A 13,055-nucleotide genomic window follows, 5' to 3' on the forward strand; every position below is an offset into this window, starting at 1 on the left:
TCACACCATAGAAATCATTCACTGGTATGTGAACACAGTAAATATGAAAAGCCCCAACCCTCTCAAATATAACTGGGAAATAAGGGAAGTATAGATGATGTTTGTTTGAAGGGAAAAGCTGAAGGGAAGAGCTGGAACTTGCAGAAGCAGGAAAATCCTAAACCAGTTTAGAGAAAATGGACTTCCAATGTCATAGGTACCTGTTCCAATTGTTTTCAATAATTATTCTGCTATTAGTCAGCTATTGCCGTAATAGCGCTCTGTAATGAAACACCCCCAAACTCGTCATTCATATATCTGTGTGTAGGCAGATCTCTGCTGAGCCTGCACTCAAAGAGGCACATGTTATTATAGAGGAAGAACTCAGGCATGCACTCTGGGGGGAGGAGGCCTGACTCCAAGCTGCATACTGGGTCCTAGTCTTCTTCACATCCCTATATCCTCCCTGGCACAGGGGACTACTAGGGCATGTTCTTCTCTTAGCCATGACAGAAGCACAAGAGGGCAAGTTCAACCAGGCAAACACATTTTAAGCCTCTGCTTCTTTCCTGCTAACATCCCATTGGCTAATTCAAATCAAATAACCCAGCCCAAAGTCAAAGTCAAGGGTCAGGGAAGTCCATTCTGCCTCTCATGGGAGTTGCTACAAAGTTACAGGAAGAAGAATTGCAGCAAATTACTCAATCTACTACAGTCCCTACTTTGGATCCTAAAGCCATACGGGACTCCTCCTATACAGCATCTTTACTTGATGTTTTAAATAATTAACTCATTCACATCCATTTTATCATTCTTTCAGCCATTAATTTCTTGTATTTATTTTGTAAACAAAAATGTATTGACTGTGTCAGGAAGAAATAGGACAGGGTGAATAAAAGTCACATTTCTAATATCGTTTTAAGAAAGAAAAATTGGAGAAGAAGCAGTTTAGGTAGAAGAGGTAAGAGAATACTATATACTATACTATATAGTATCCAGATGAAAGGTAAGACCAGGCTTCCTCACACATTAGCATCCTTAGCTTTTTGGACCATGATGGAGAACACTCAAACACATCGCTACTTTGTCCAACCAAGTCAATCTCCTAAAAATGAATTTGACAAGACAATGGATAGAAATGTATCATATACTCACTAAGAGTTTGACTGAATTTGAGAAATTTGAAATTAAGGAAATTTAGTGCATTCTCAAACGTATCACATCTTCCACCTGAATGAGAATTTGGTGGACTCACTGTTTTTATGTATGTACTGAGGAATTTGGCCTCACCCAAAGAGAGGTCGGGGTTCTCCCTAAATAACTCCTAAACTCTTGGAATTTTCCAAATGGTAGGAATGTCTTTGTTATTCATCATCGGCCCCTCCGATAGTTTATGCTCATGAAATGACTCAGGGTGGGGCCAGCCACACTTTGTAGTTTCAGGGCGGGGACTGGGATATCAGAAGGACTAACCCTGTGGTTAGAGGTTAGGGGTTTTGGGCTACCTGATATCAGCCCACCACTGGGGAATTTTCTGTGCTAGCCCTGGCCAAGGTCTTTACAGAATAGCTTCTGGACACTGAAGGTGAGCAATTCTAGTATAGAATTTTAAAAGATGCAGCACAAAGAAAGCTTTTTCAGATTCTTGTCATAGCAAGTCAGTGGATGTCGGATGAGAGGCTGAAATGAAAGGAGGGGATTCAAGAAAAAAAGAAAAAAAAAACTATTGAAGACTACTGCTAACTTAAAATTATGTGAATCTCAGACACTTGTCAGGAGGCAGCCAGAAGACAACATGAGAAGGTGTTTTTCAGAGAGCCACTTTGCTCAAAGCAGCCTTTTCCACACAGACCTGCCCAGTAATTTCTCCTCCTGTTTTCTCCCTGCATTTATGAAACTCTTTTGTTAATGCTTTACGTCATTATTATTTTTATTTAAGAAGATAAATATTTCTTTTGAGAAGCAAAGGCCACCTTCATTAAATTGTTAAATTTAGAGAACTTTATGTTGAAGTCTTTCTGCTCAGACAATTATATGTAATGCAGAAGCTGTGTGGTTCTGGAGCTTCGCCTATATCTTACACCCAAGACAGTGACAGCCAGTGCCTAAAGGAAGACGGTTTTTCTTCTACCAGAGCTTAAAATCTGTTCATATTTGGTGAATTCGAGCACACTTTAAGTTTTGCATTGCTTTTTAAACAATCTCTATAATGACATATGTTACTACTCAAGCTTTTCTCTTTCATGAACATATACCGTGTTTGAAAAAACAGTGGCTACTAACGCTGGCTTATAAATAATTCCGAATACCTGGATGCTGTTTCATTGCAGGTTGTGTTCCTGTTATAAATCTTATTGCTGTTTTAGGATGGACCACACCCAAAAAGGCAATTTCTCAGAAATAGCAACAAAGCTGCCAAGCCAAGCTGAATATAATATGTTCCTCAGACTGTATCTCCCCTGTTTTTTTGTAAACACAAAGACGAGGGACCCCACAGTGATCAGACCACCCTACTCAAACAGGAGGGCTCGTGTTGGAGTTGAATCACATGCTCGTGATTCCATAGTCCACAGGATTTTGAGACCATGTTAGTAGCTTCCCTACTGCTCAAAAAATACAAAATATCGTGGCTGCTGATGAAAATATTAATAATAATAAGTTTTCACATATTGAGGTATATGGGGAAGCCATTCTGGTTTAACCCTGATTTGGCCTAAAACTTGTTTTTCCCAGAACAGCCTGACTTATGGCCCACCAAAGGTGCATTATACATGTGCTTCAAACATCTTCCCAAAGCAAAGGATGCACTCTTTAAAGACAATGTCTCCCTTTCCCTGACGCCAATACCAATACTTCTTTGAAGATAACCTTTCTTTCTGATAACCAAGGTCAGGTTGACCTGCTGTGTGTGCTAAACTGCAGCAAAATATATCTTTGTGACTTTGGGGGCAAAAAATTGTATTCCTGTTATGCTTGATGTATGTTCTTTGTTCTGAAATGGTATATAACCGTGCTAAACTACCCTTCTCCAGAGTGCTTTCTTCCCTGGTATATAACTTCCAAGCTAGTCCTCAGCATAGGCTCGATAAATATCACTGTCTTTCTTATCTATAGATTGGTTAGCAATTACTTGTGTCAACACCGCCATGTAGCTGCATGGCGTCCCATGGCTGCATAAGAATGGCTCAACCCAGATTTAGAGGAAAGAAGTGTTGAGTGGTCTACTAATTAGAGGAAGGCAAAATGCATCTCTCTTTTCCTCACTTTAATGCATTGTCAACTCCTGGAACATTCAAAGAATCCAAGAGACAGTTGAGAAGGGGTGGTAATTACTAAATAAGTAAGGTGATAATAATGACAACCAGTTCACTTCTGCTATGGCAAAGGTCAATGAGGAAGCAATGATTGACTTTGGTAAGGAGATTTCTGACCTTCACCTTTGTTGTACAATAACATCTTTGCTAACTTTGCTGAGGCTGGAGCACGGTTGTTGGGGGAGGATGGCTGGGACTGTCCTAACTCGGTCTTGCCTCACACTCCCTTTTCCCCCTGGGTTCTCTGACCCTGACCCTTTCACCAGTAAGCCTCTTGTCAAATACCCACCTGGGCAGGAACTTTGAAAATATTATGCTGGATATAAGAAACCAGTCACAAAAGATCATATTTTGTATCATTCTATTTATATGAAATGTTTAAGAATAGGCAAATCTATAGACACAGAAAGTAAATTAGTGGTTGCTTAGGCTGGGGGAATTGGGAGTAACTACTAGAAGGGTATAGAGTTTTCTTTTAGGGGTGATGGAAATATTTTAAAATCTATTGTGGTGATGATTGCACAACTCTGAATATACTAAAAACCATTGAATTGTACACTTTATATAGGTGAATTGTGCAGTATGCGAATTGAATCTCAATAAAGCTGTTATAAAAAAAACCCAGTTGGATGAGAAGGTGGCCTTGTGCAGTGGTTAAGCACATGGACTTCAGTGCTAGAGAGATTTAGGTTGAAATCCCGACCATACCATGGATTAGCTGTGTGATATTGAGCATGCCACCCCTTTCCTCATCCTTAATATGAGCGAAATAGTAGTATCTGGATAAGAGGATCCTTGTGAGGATTAAGGGGATAGTACATTTGAAGCCCTTAGTGTAGTGCCCAGATATCGCAAGCACTCAAGTAGCTGTTTTTAAATGGTTTCTTTTCCCTTGGAGTCTCTTGGCTCTCTGTTTATTAAGGCTCTGACACACATGATATTGATTGATGTAAACCTTCCTACTGGATTGTAAGCCTTTTGCAAGCACAGACTTCCTTCAGTTGGTCTTAACTTAGCTTCTACCATCAATTCTTGTACTGAGTAGGTGCCAAATATGTATCTGTAGAATTGAATTGAATACACTTGGCTTTTACACTAGATTGGAAGCTTCTTGAGTGTAAGTACCACGATTTATGTTTGTACCCTACAGGATCTATCTCAGTAACGGACACAAATAGGTCATAGGAAATAGGCATTGTTTTTATCATCAAGTTTTTTTTTTTTTTAATTTTATTTATTTTTTTTCCCCCAAAGCCCCAATAGATAGTTGTATGTCATAGCTGCACATCCTTCTAGTTGCTGTATGTGAGATGCGGCCTCAGCACGGCTGGAGAAGCGGTGCATCGGTGCATGCCCAGGATCCGAACTCGGGCCACCAGCAGCAGAGCACACTCACTTAACCGCTAAGTCACGGGGCTGGCCCAGTCATCAAGTTCTTTTAATCATTGGGCAAATGAAATTTCAAATTCCTTAAAATGGATGTTGCTGGTTGCTTCCCCAAACTCATTTTTTGCCTCCCTCTCTTCACTCTTCCTGGCCATCAGTGTTCTGACTTTGTTTGGTGTTCAGGGGTGAATCTTGGTCAGCCTATACCAATCCTTATATTTGCATTCTCCTTGCCAGAGATAAGTTTAGGAAGGTGTTAAGTGATGCATTCTGGCTAATGAGATGTGAAGGGAAGTCTGAGGAAGTTTCCTTTCCTCTTAAAAGAGATAAACAACAGGAGACAGGCCCTTTTCTGTCTCTGTTGCAGCTTGGGGTGGTAATGCTCAGAGATAGAGCAGACAATGTGGCTCAATGTGGCTCAAGGGAGGACAAGCTAAGAAAGACACAAGAGAAAAATGGAAAGATTGTGGGTTTTTATGAAGTGTTGGCCACTGAAGTAGCCAAATGGATTTCCAAACTTGTTATGTGAGATAACAAAACCCATCTTTTCTCAGTCATTCTGCTTGGCATTTCTGTTGCTTGTGGCTAGAAGTTTCCTGATGTACTTTTCCATTTGCTCCTCCCACTTTCCTTTTAGGTAAATCCTGGGGGTGGGGCCATTGATAGGAAAAGTAAAGGAATTATAAACCACAGGGCTGAGGAAGCCATAAATAATTAATGAGGTATTACTCTCTATTTATTGTCTATGATTCATACCTCACCTACTTTCAACATGTAGAAGAAGTTCATGTGTTCCCCAGCCTATCACAGCCTAACTTTTGTGATGGGGAAAAAAAACAAAAGCTGACAACTACTCGATCAAGGTGGAAAAAGAATATATTTCACAAAAGTAAAAATAGATGCATATAATAGTCACAAGGGAGAAGTGTGTATCTGGCCTTAGGTAAGCTTTGGCTGCTGTGGCCAACAGCGATGTCAGACAGTGAAGAAGGGACACTTATATAGGCGCTCTAACCAGGGAGGAGAAGGGTTCTTGGGTGAATAGAAGGAATTGCCCCAGAGTACTGCAGAAGAATGGCCACGAGCAGAAGCAAAAGGAAGAGGGAAACTTACTTAGGGCACTTGGTGTAGCATCTGCCTTCGTGGAGGAAGAGAGGCTGGTCTGACTGAGTCCGGCACTCTTTGCAAAGCTTGGCTCCAGAGCAGGAGGCACAGTCCTCTGTGCAGTTCTCACAGCTGCCACTCCTCACTGAGGGCCACGTGCCTCGGGGGCAGGAGGAGACGCAGGCCTGAGCCAGCAGATATGCGCCTAGAAACCCAGGGAAGAAGGCAGATCAGAGGGTCATCATGTGTTTGATCTAACAGCACACACATCCACGCAGAGAACTGATGCTCGCAAGAGATTCTTTAACTGCTCCAAAGACCTGAGTATCTGGAAGCTTACCAAATATGTATTAGTGATGCTGTCTTCCAAGATGAGTTACATGTCTAGAAAGGAAATTGACAACAGGAGGCTTTTGCCCTATTTCTTTTACTTTCCTGCTGATATTGGTGCAGATCACCTTGGGGCATCCCTTTGCCCAGTTGTTCAGTCTAGTAACACCTTTGTCTGTCTTCCTGGTGTATACACACACAGCTCGATGGAGTCTATTCTTCTGCTTCCCGAAGACTGTCTTGTTAGGACACTAACATAGTAGCAACTTTTCCACCCACTCCACCTTTAATGGACAGTCCATCTATTTATTTTTCATTGAAAAGTCAGATAATATCCTTATTAAAGAACGCAATTTTAAAAATCACCCTGAACTCCAAAACTCCAAGAAAATTCCCTCAATTTTTGTATGTAAACTTTTATACTTTGCAGGAGTAGAATGAAGGTGCACCTATCATTTTAAATTCTGTTTTTACATTCCATCTCACTACATATTAACATTGCACATTTCAACATAATTATCACTTTAATAGGAATATAACATTCTTTTTTTTATTGAGTATAGTTGACATACAATATTGTATTAGTTTCAGATGTACAATATAGTGATTCAACACTCATATACATTACAAAATGATCACCCTGATGAGACTAGTAACCATCTGTCATCTACAAAGTTATTACAATATTGTTGACTGTATTCCCTATGCTGTATGTTACATCTCCACGACCTATTTATTTTATGACTGGAAGTCTGTACTGCTTAATCCCCTTCAGCTATTTCACCATTCCCTCTAGCCCCCTCCTCTCTGGCAGTTGCCAATTTGTCTCTGTATCTATGAGTCTGTTTGTGCCTTGTTTGTTCATTTGTTGTGTTTTCTACATTCCACGTATAAATGAAATCATATGGTATTTGTCTTTCTCTGTCTGACTTACTTCACTTAGCATAATACCCTCTAGATCCATCCATGTTGTTGCAAATGGTAGGATTTCATTCTTTTTTTTATGGCTGAGTAAACTTCCATTGTGTATATATACCACATGTTCTTTATCCACTCATCTACCGATGGGAACCTAGGTTGCTTCCATATCTTGGCTATTGTAAATAATGCTGCAATGAACATAGGGGTGCATATATCCTTTTGAATTAGTGTTTTCATTTTCTACAGACAAATACCCAGAAGTGGAACTGCTGGATCCTATGCTGGTTCTATTTTTAATTTTTTGAGGAACCTCTGTACTGTTTTCCATAGTGTCTGTACCAATTTACATTCCCACTGACAGTGTACAAGGGGTCCCTTTTCTCCACATCCTCACCAGCACTTGTTATTTCTTGTCTTTTTGATAATAGTCATTCTGAGACGTGTGAGGTGATATGTCATTGTGGTTTTGATTTGCATTTCCCTGATGATTAGTGAGATGTTGAGCATCTTTTCATGTGTCTGTTGGCCATCTGTATGTCTTCTTTGGAAAAATGTCTATTCAGGTCCTTTGCCCTTTTTTTTTTTTTTTGAGGAAGATTGGCCCTGAGCTAACATCTGTTGCCAATCTTCCTCTTTTTCTTTTTTCTCCCCAAAGCCCCAGTACACAGTTGTATATCCTAGTTATAGGTCCTTCTAGTTGTTCTATGTGGGATGCCACTTCAGCACGGCTTGATGAGTGGTGAGTAGGTCCGCGCTCAGGATCCGAACCAGCGAACCCTGGGCCGCCGAACCAGAATGTGAGAACCCAACTGCTAGGCCACAGGGCCAGTCCCTCCTCTGCCCATTTTTTAATCATTTTTTTTGATACTGAATTGTATGAATTCTTCATATATTTTGGATATTAACTCCTTATCAGATATATCATTTGCAAATATATTCTCCCATTCAGTAGGTTGTCTTTTCATTTTGTTGATGGTTTCTCTCGCTGTGCAAAAGCTTTTTAGTTTGATATAATCCCATTTGTTTATTTTCACTTTTGTTGCCCTTGCCTGAGGAGACATATCCAAAAAAATATTGCTAAGACTGATGTCAAAGAGTTTACTGCCTATGTTTTCTTCTAGGAGTTTTATGATTTCAGGTCTTCCATTCAAATATTTAATCCATTTTGAGTTTATTTTTGTATATGGTGTAAGAAAGTGGTCCAGTTTCATTCTTTTTCATGTATCTGTCCAGTTTTTCTAACACCATTTATTGAAGATACTGTCTTTTCCCCATTGTATATTCTTGCCTACTTTGTTATAGATTAATTGACCATAAAGGTGTGGATTTATTTCTGGGCTCTCTACGCTGTTCCATTGATTTATGTGTCTGCTTTTGTGCCAGTACTGTATTATTTTGATTACTATAGTTCTGTAGTGTAGTTTGAAATCAGGGAGCATGATACCTCCAACTTTCTTCTTTCTCAAGATTGCTTTGGCTATTCAAAGTCTTTTGTAGTTCCATGCAAATTTTAAGATTATTTATTCTAGTTCTGTGAAAAATGCCATTGGTATTTTAATAGAGATTGCATTGAACCTGTAGATTTCTTTGGACAGTATGGACATTTTTAACAATATTAATGCTTCCAATCCATGAGCACAGTATATCTTTCCATTTATTTGTGTCATCTTCGATTTCTTTCATTAATGTCTTAAAGTTTTCAGTGTACAGGCCTTTCACCTCCTTGGTTAAATTTATTCCTAAGTATTTTATTCTTTTCGATGTAATTGTAGAGAGGATTGTATTCTTAATTTCTCTTTCTGATAGTTTGTTGTTAGTGTATAGAAACACAACCGATTTCTGTATATTTATTTTGTATCCTGCTATTTACTGAATTCATTTATTAGTTCTAATAGTTTTTTGGTGGAGTCTTTAGGGTTTTCTATACAGTATCATGTCATCTACAAATAGTGACAGTTTTACTTCTTCCTTTCCAATTTGGATGCCTTTTATTTCTTTTTTCTTGGCTAATCTCTGGCCAAAACCTCCAGTACGATGCTGAATAGGAGTGGCAAGAGTGGGCACCCTTGTCTTGTTCCCGTTCTCAGAGGGGTGGCTTTCAGCTTTTCCTTATTGAGGATGATGTTAGCTGTGGGTTTGTTATATATGGCCTTTATTATGTTGAGAGATGTTCCATCTATACCCACTTTGTTGAGGATTTTTATCATAAATCAATGTTGAATTTTGTCAAATGCTTTTTCTGCATCTATTGAGATGACCAAGTGATTTTTATCCTTTATTTTGTTGATGTGGTGTGTCACATTGATTGACATTGAACCATCCTTGTGTCCCTGGAATAAATCCCACCTGATCATGGTGTATGATCCTTTTAATGTGTTGTTAAATTTGGTTTGCTAATATTTTGTTGAGGATTTTTGTATCTATTTTCATCATGGATATTGACCTGTAATTTTCCTTTTTTGTACTGTCTTTGTCTAGTTTTGATATCAGGGTAATGCTGGCCTTGTAGAGTGAGTTTGGGAGGAATCCTTCCTCTTCCATTTTTTAGAATAGTTTGAGAAGGAGAGGTATTAACTCTTCTTTAAATGTTTGGTAGAATTCACCTGTGAAGCTGTCCAGTCCTGGACTTTTGTTCGTTGGGAGTTCTTTGATTACTGATACAATTTCATTACCAGTAGTCGGTCTGTTCAGATTTTCTATTTCTTTGTGATTAGTTTTGGAAGATTGTAAGTTCCTAGGAATTTATCCATTTCTTCTAGGTTATCCAATTTGTTAGCGTATAATTATTCATAGTAATCTCTTATGGTCCTTTGTATTTCTGTGGTGTCAGTTGTAACTTCTCTTTCATTTCTGAAATTATTAATTTGAGCTGTCTTTCTTTTTTTCTTGATGAGTCTGGCTAATTGTTTATCAATTTTGTTTATCTTTTCAAAGAACTAACTCAAGTTTTTTTTTTTTTTTTTATCTTTTCTATTGTCTTTTTTTAAGTCTCTATTTCATTTATTTCCACTCTGGTCTTTATTATTTCCTTCCTTCTACTAACTTTGGGCTTTGTTTGTTCCTCTTTTTCTAGTTCCTTTAGATGTAAAGTTAGATTGTTTATTTGAGATTATTCTTGTTTCTTAAAATAGGCCTGTATCGCTATAAACTGCCTTCTTAGTACTGCTTTTGCTGTGTCCCATAGAATTTGGACCATTGTGTTTCCATTTTCATTTGTCTCAAGGTATTCTTTTATTTCCTCTTTGATCCCTTCATTGACCCACTGATTGTTTAGTAGCATGTTGTTTAGCCTCCATGTGTTTTGTGTTATTTCCAGTTTTTTTCTTGTAATTGATTTCTAGTTTCATACCATTGTGGTCAGAACATATGCTTGATATGATTTCAGTCTTAAATTTATTGAGGCTTGTTTTGGAGCCTAACGTGATCTATCCTGAAGAATGTTCCATGTGCATTCAAAAAGAAGGTGTATTCTGCTGTTTTTCGATGGAATATTCTATATATTTCTATTAAGTCTGTCTTATCTAATGTGTTGTTTAAGGCCAAGGTTTCCTTATCGATTTTCTGTAAGAATTGATGTAAGTGGGGTGTTAATGTCCCCTACTATTATTGTGTTACTGTCAATTTCTTCCTTGTGTCTGTTAATATTTGCTTTATGTATTTAGGTTCTCCTGTGTTGGGCACATAGATATTTACAAGTTATATCCTCTTGTTGGATTGTTTTCTTTATCATTATTTAGTGCCCTTCTTTGTCTCTTCTTAGGACTTTTGTTTTAAAGTCTATTTTGTCTGATATAAGTGTTGCTATCCCAGCTTTCTTTTGGTTTCCTTTTGCATGGAGTATCTTTTTCCATCCCTTCACTTTCAGTCTGTGAGTGTCTTTAGATCTGAAGTGTGTCTCTTATAGGCAGCATATATTCGGATCTTATTTTTTTATCCATTCAGTCACCCTGTGTCTTTTTTTTGTGTGTGTGTGAGGGAGATCAGCCCTGTGCTAACATCTGCCAATCCTCCTCTTTTTTTGCTGAGGAAGACCGGCCCTGGGCTAACATCTGTGCACATCTTCCTCCAATCTATATGGGACGCCACCACAGCATGGCTTGCCAAGCGGTGCATCGGTTCGCGCTCGGGATCCGAACCAGCGAACCCCAGGCCGCCGCAGCGGAGCACGTGCACTCAACTGCTTGCGCCACCGGGCTGGCCCCAATCACCCTGTGTCTTTTGATTGGAGCATTTAGTCCATTTACATTTAAAATAATATTGATAGGTATATACTTATTGCCATTTTGTTAATTGTTCTTTGGAAGTTTTTGTAGTTCTTCTCTATTCCTTTCTTCTTCTCTTACTCTCTTCCCTGTGGTTTGATGACTTTCTTTAGTGTTATGTTTGGATTCCTTTTTCTTGCTTTTTTGTGTATCTATTACAGGTTTTTGGTTTGTGGTTACCATGAGGTTCATATATAATAGCCTATGGATATAGCAGTCTATTTTAAGTTGATGGTCTCTTAAGTTCAAATGTATTCTAAAAACTCTACATTTTTACTGCTCCCTCCCACATTTTATGCTTTTGATGATAAATTTTACCTCTTTTAATTTTATGTATGCTTTAACTTCTGATTGTAGAAGGAATATAACTCTTAATTCGTAATGTTAATAAAATATCTTCCTAATTCAGGGAACTTGTTATTTCTAATATTTTGTTTTTATAGACAATAAAGCAATTAATTTGTTGAGCTATTAAGTTGTTGCACTTGTTTTTTTTTTCTTTCCTAAATTCAGTACCAGAAATGAAGACAGAAATAACAGGTTGACTATTTATCCCTACCTAGATTCTCTACCTTAAGTTCTCTTGTTTTGGCTAGTGCACTTTAAAAAAGCAATGAAACCTCTACAAATGTAAGGTACCCAGAGACCCTAGCAAGTTGTACGGCCAAGTCAATTGCTAACTTCATCAAGCTTTTAGATAAGAAACATTTCTTTTCTTTTTTGTTTTGGTGCCTTGAAAGCCAGTTTTTATTGCAATTCAGTGTTTGGGTCCCTGTGTTTCTCAGAGTAGCCACTGTGATAGAAACACGTGATGGGACTAATCAGTCCTGCAAACCCCGTACATAAAGATGCTCATATACATGAGTAACAATGAACTGGCTGGGTCACTGTCACCTCCTGTCACACTCCCCACTAACCTTTTGGACATGAAGTACACAGGGTTGCAGATCCACTGCAGGTTTTACAAGAAGAATCACAAGGCTGGTGTTTTCTCAAAATGTCTGCATAGGGAAAGAAAAAAGATGTCAGTCTCCTTTGAACAGGCTCCTAGTATTACAGTGTTGGAAAAGATCTCATGGGTAATCTTATCTCCCTTCCCGCCCAAAATAGAATCCCTTCACTTTTACATTAGCTAAATGCTGGCACCTGCCCATTGCCTACCATGTGGACTTCATTCTTTTATTTTTTTGTCTTACTCCTTCATTGACAATTGATCATCAAGACTTTCTTTGCGAACCTCCAGTGACAGACAACCTTAAATACTAATGGGATATTTGAACTAACAAATGTTACTTCTTTCATATTTTAAAAATGTATGGGAGTGGGTGTTTGTGTGCTTGTGTGTATGTGTGCATAAAAGAGTTTTCTCAAAGGTAATCACTTATTTTTCCAAGATTCTTAGATGACCACTTCTCTTCACTCCGAGATGATAATTGAGAATTCACTGTGCCTTTTGTGGAGAAACATACATATATATATATATATATATATTTGTTCTTTGGAACTAGATTTCATAATTGATCAATCTCTGTGTTCTTCAGAGTAGCCAATGTGGCATGCAACCTAAATTTATCTCATCTTAAATTTGTCCCAAATCATTGTTAAACATCAACATAATGGAGCCACCCTCAAACTTTCCGGTTGGTAAGGTGATAAGCAGGCCATCCCAGGTTAATAGACCAGTAACCTGGGAAACATTAGAGCTGTTTCCCCTCTCTCTTTCCCTCCAAGAGCATTCAATGGGCAGACTTTTCCAGGA

At 38.4% G+C, this 13,055-nt stretch overlaps 1 protein-coding gene across 4 annotated transcripts in view; it reads right to left on the bottom strand.

Annotated features, from left to right (window-relative positions):
* The window catches only part of PCSK5 (proprotein convertase subtilisin/kexin type 5), a 442,283-nt gene that overhangs the window by 40,050 nt on the left and 389,178 nt on the right, over positions 1-13,055 (bottom strand). For all 4 annotated transcript variants that reach the window (XM_087444465.1, XM_014794699.2, XM_087444466.1 and 1 more), the window contains 2 exons: positions 12,214-12,297; positions 5,793-5,988 (listed from right to left, as the gene is read on the bottom strand). In XM_087444465.1, the coding sequence (XP_087300591.1) occupies positions 5,793-5,988; positions 12,214-12,297 (280 nt within the window). The remainder of the gene's footprint in view (positions 1-5,792; positions 5,989-12,213; positions 12,298-13,055) is intronic.

Source organism: Ceratotherium simum, chromosome 20 (assembly GCF_057802395.1).
Source record: "Ceratotherium simum simum isolate JZ-2026a chromosome 20, ASM5780239v1, whole genome shotgun sequence".
Taxonomy (NCBI): Eukaryota; Metazoa; Chordata; class Mammalia; order Perissodactyla; family Rhinocerotidae; genus Ceratotherium; species Ceratotherium simum.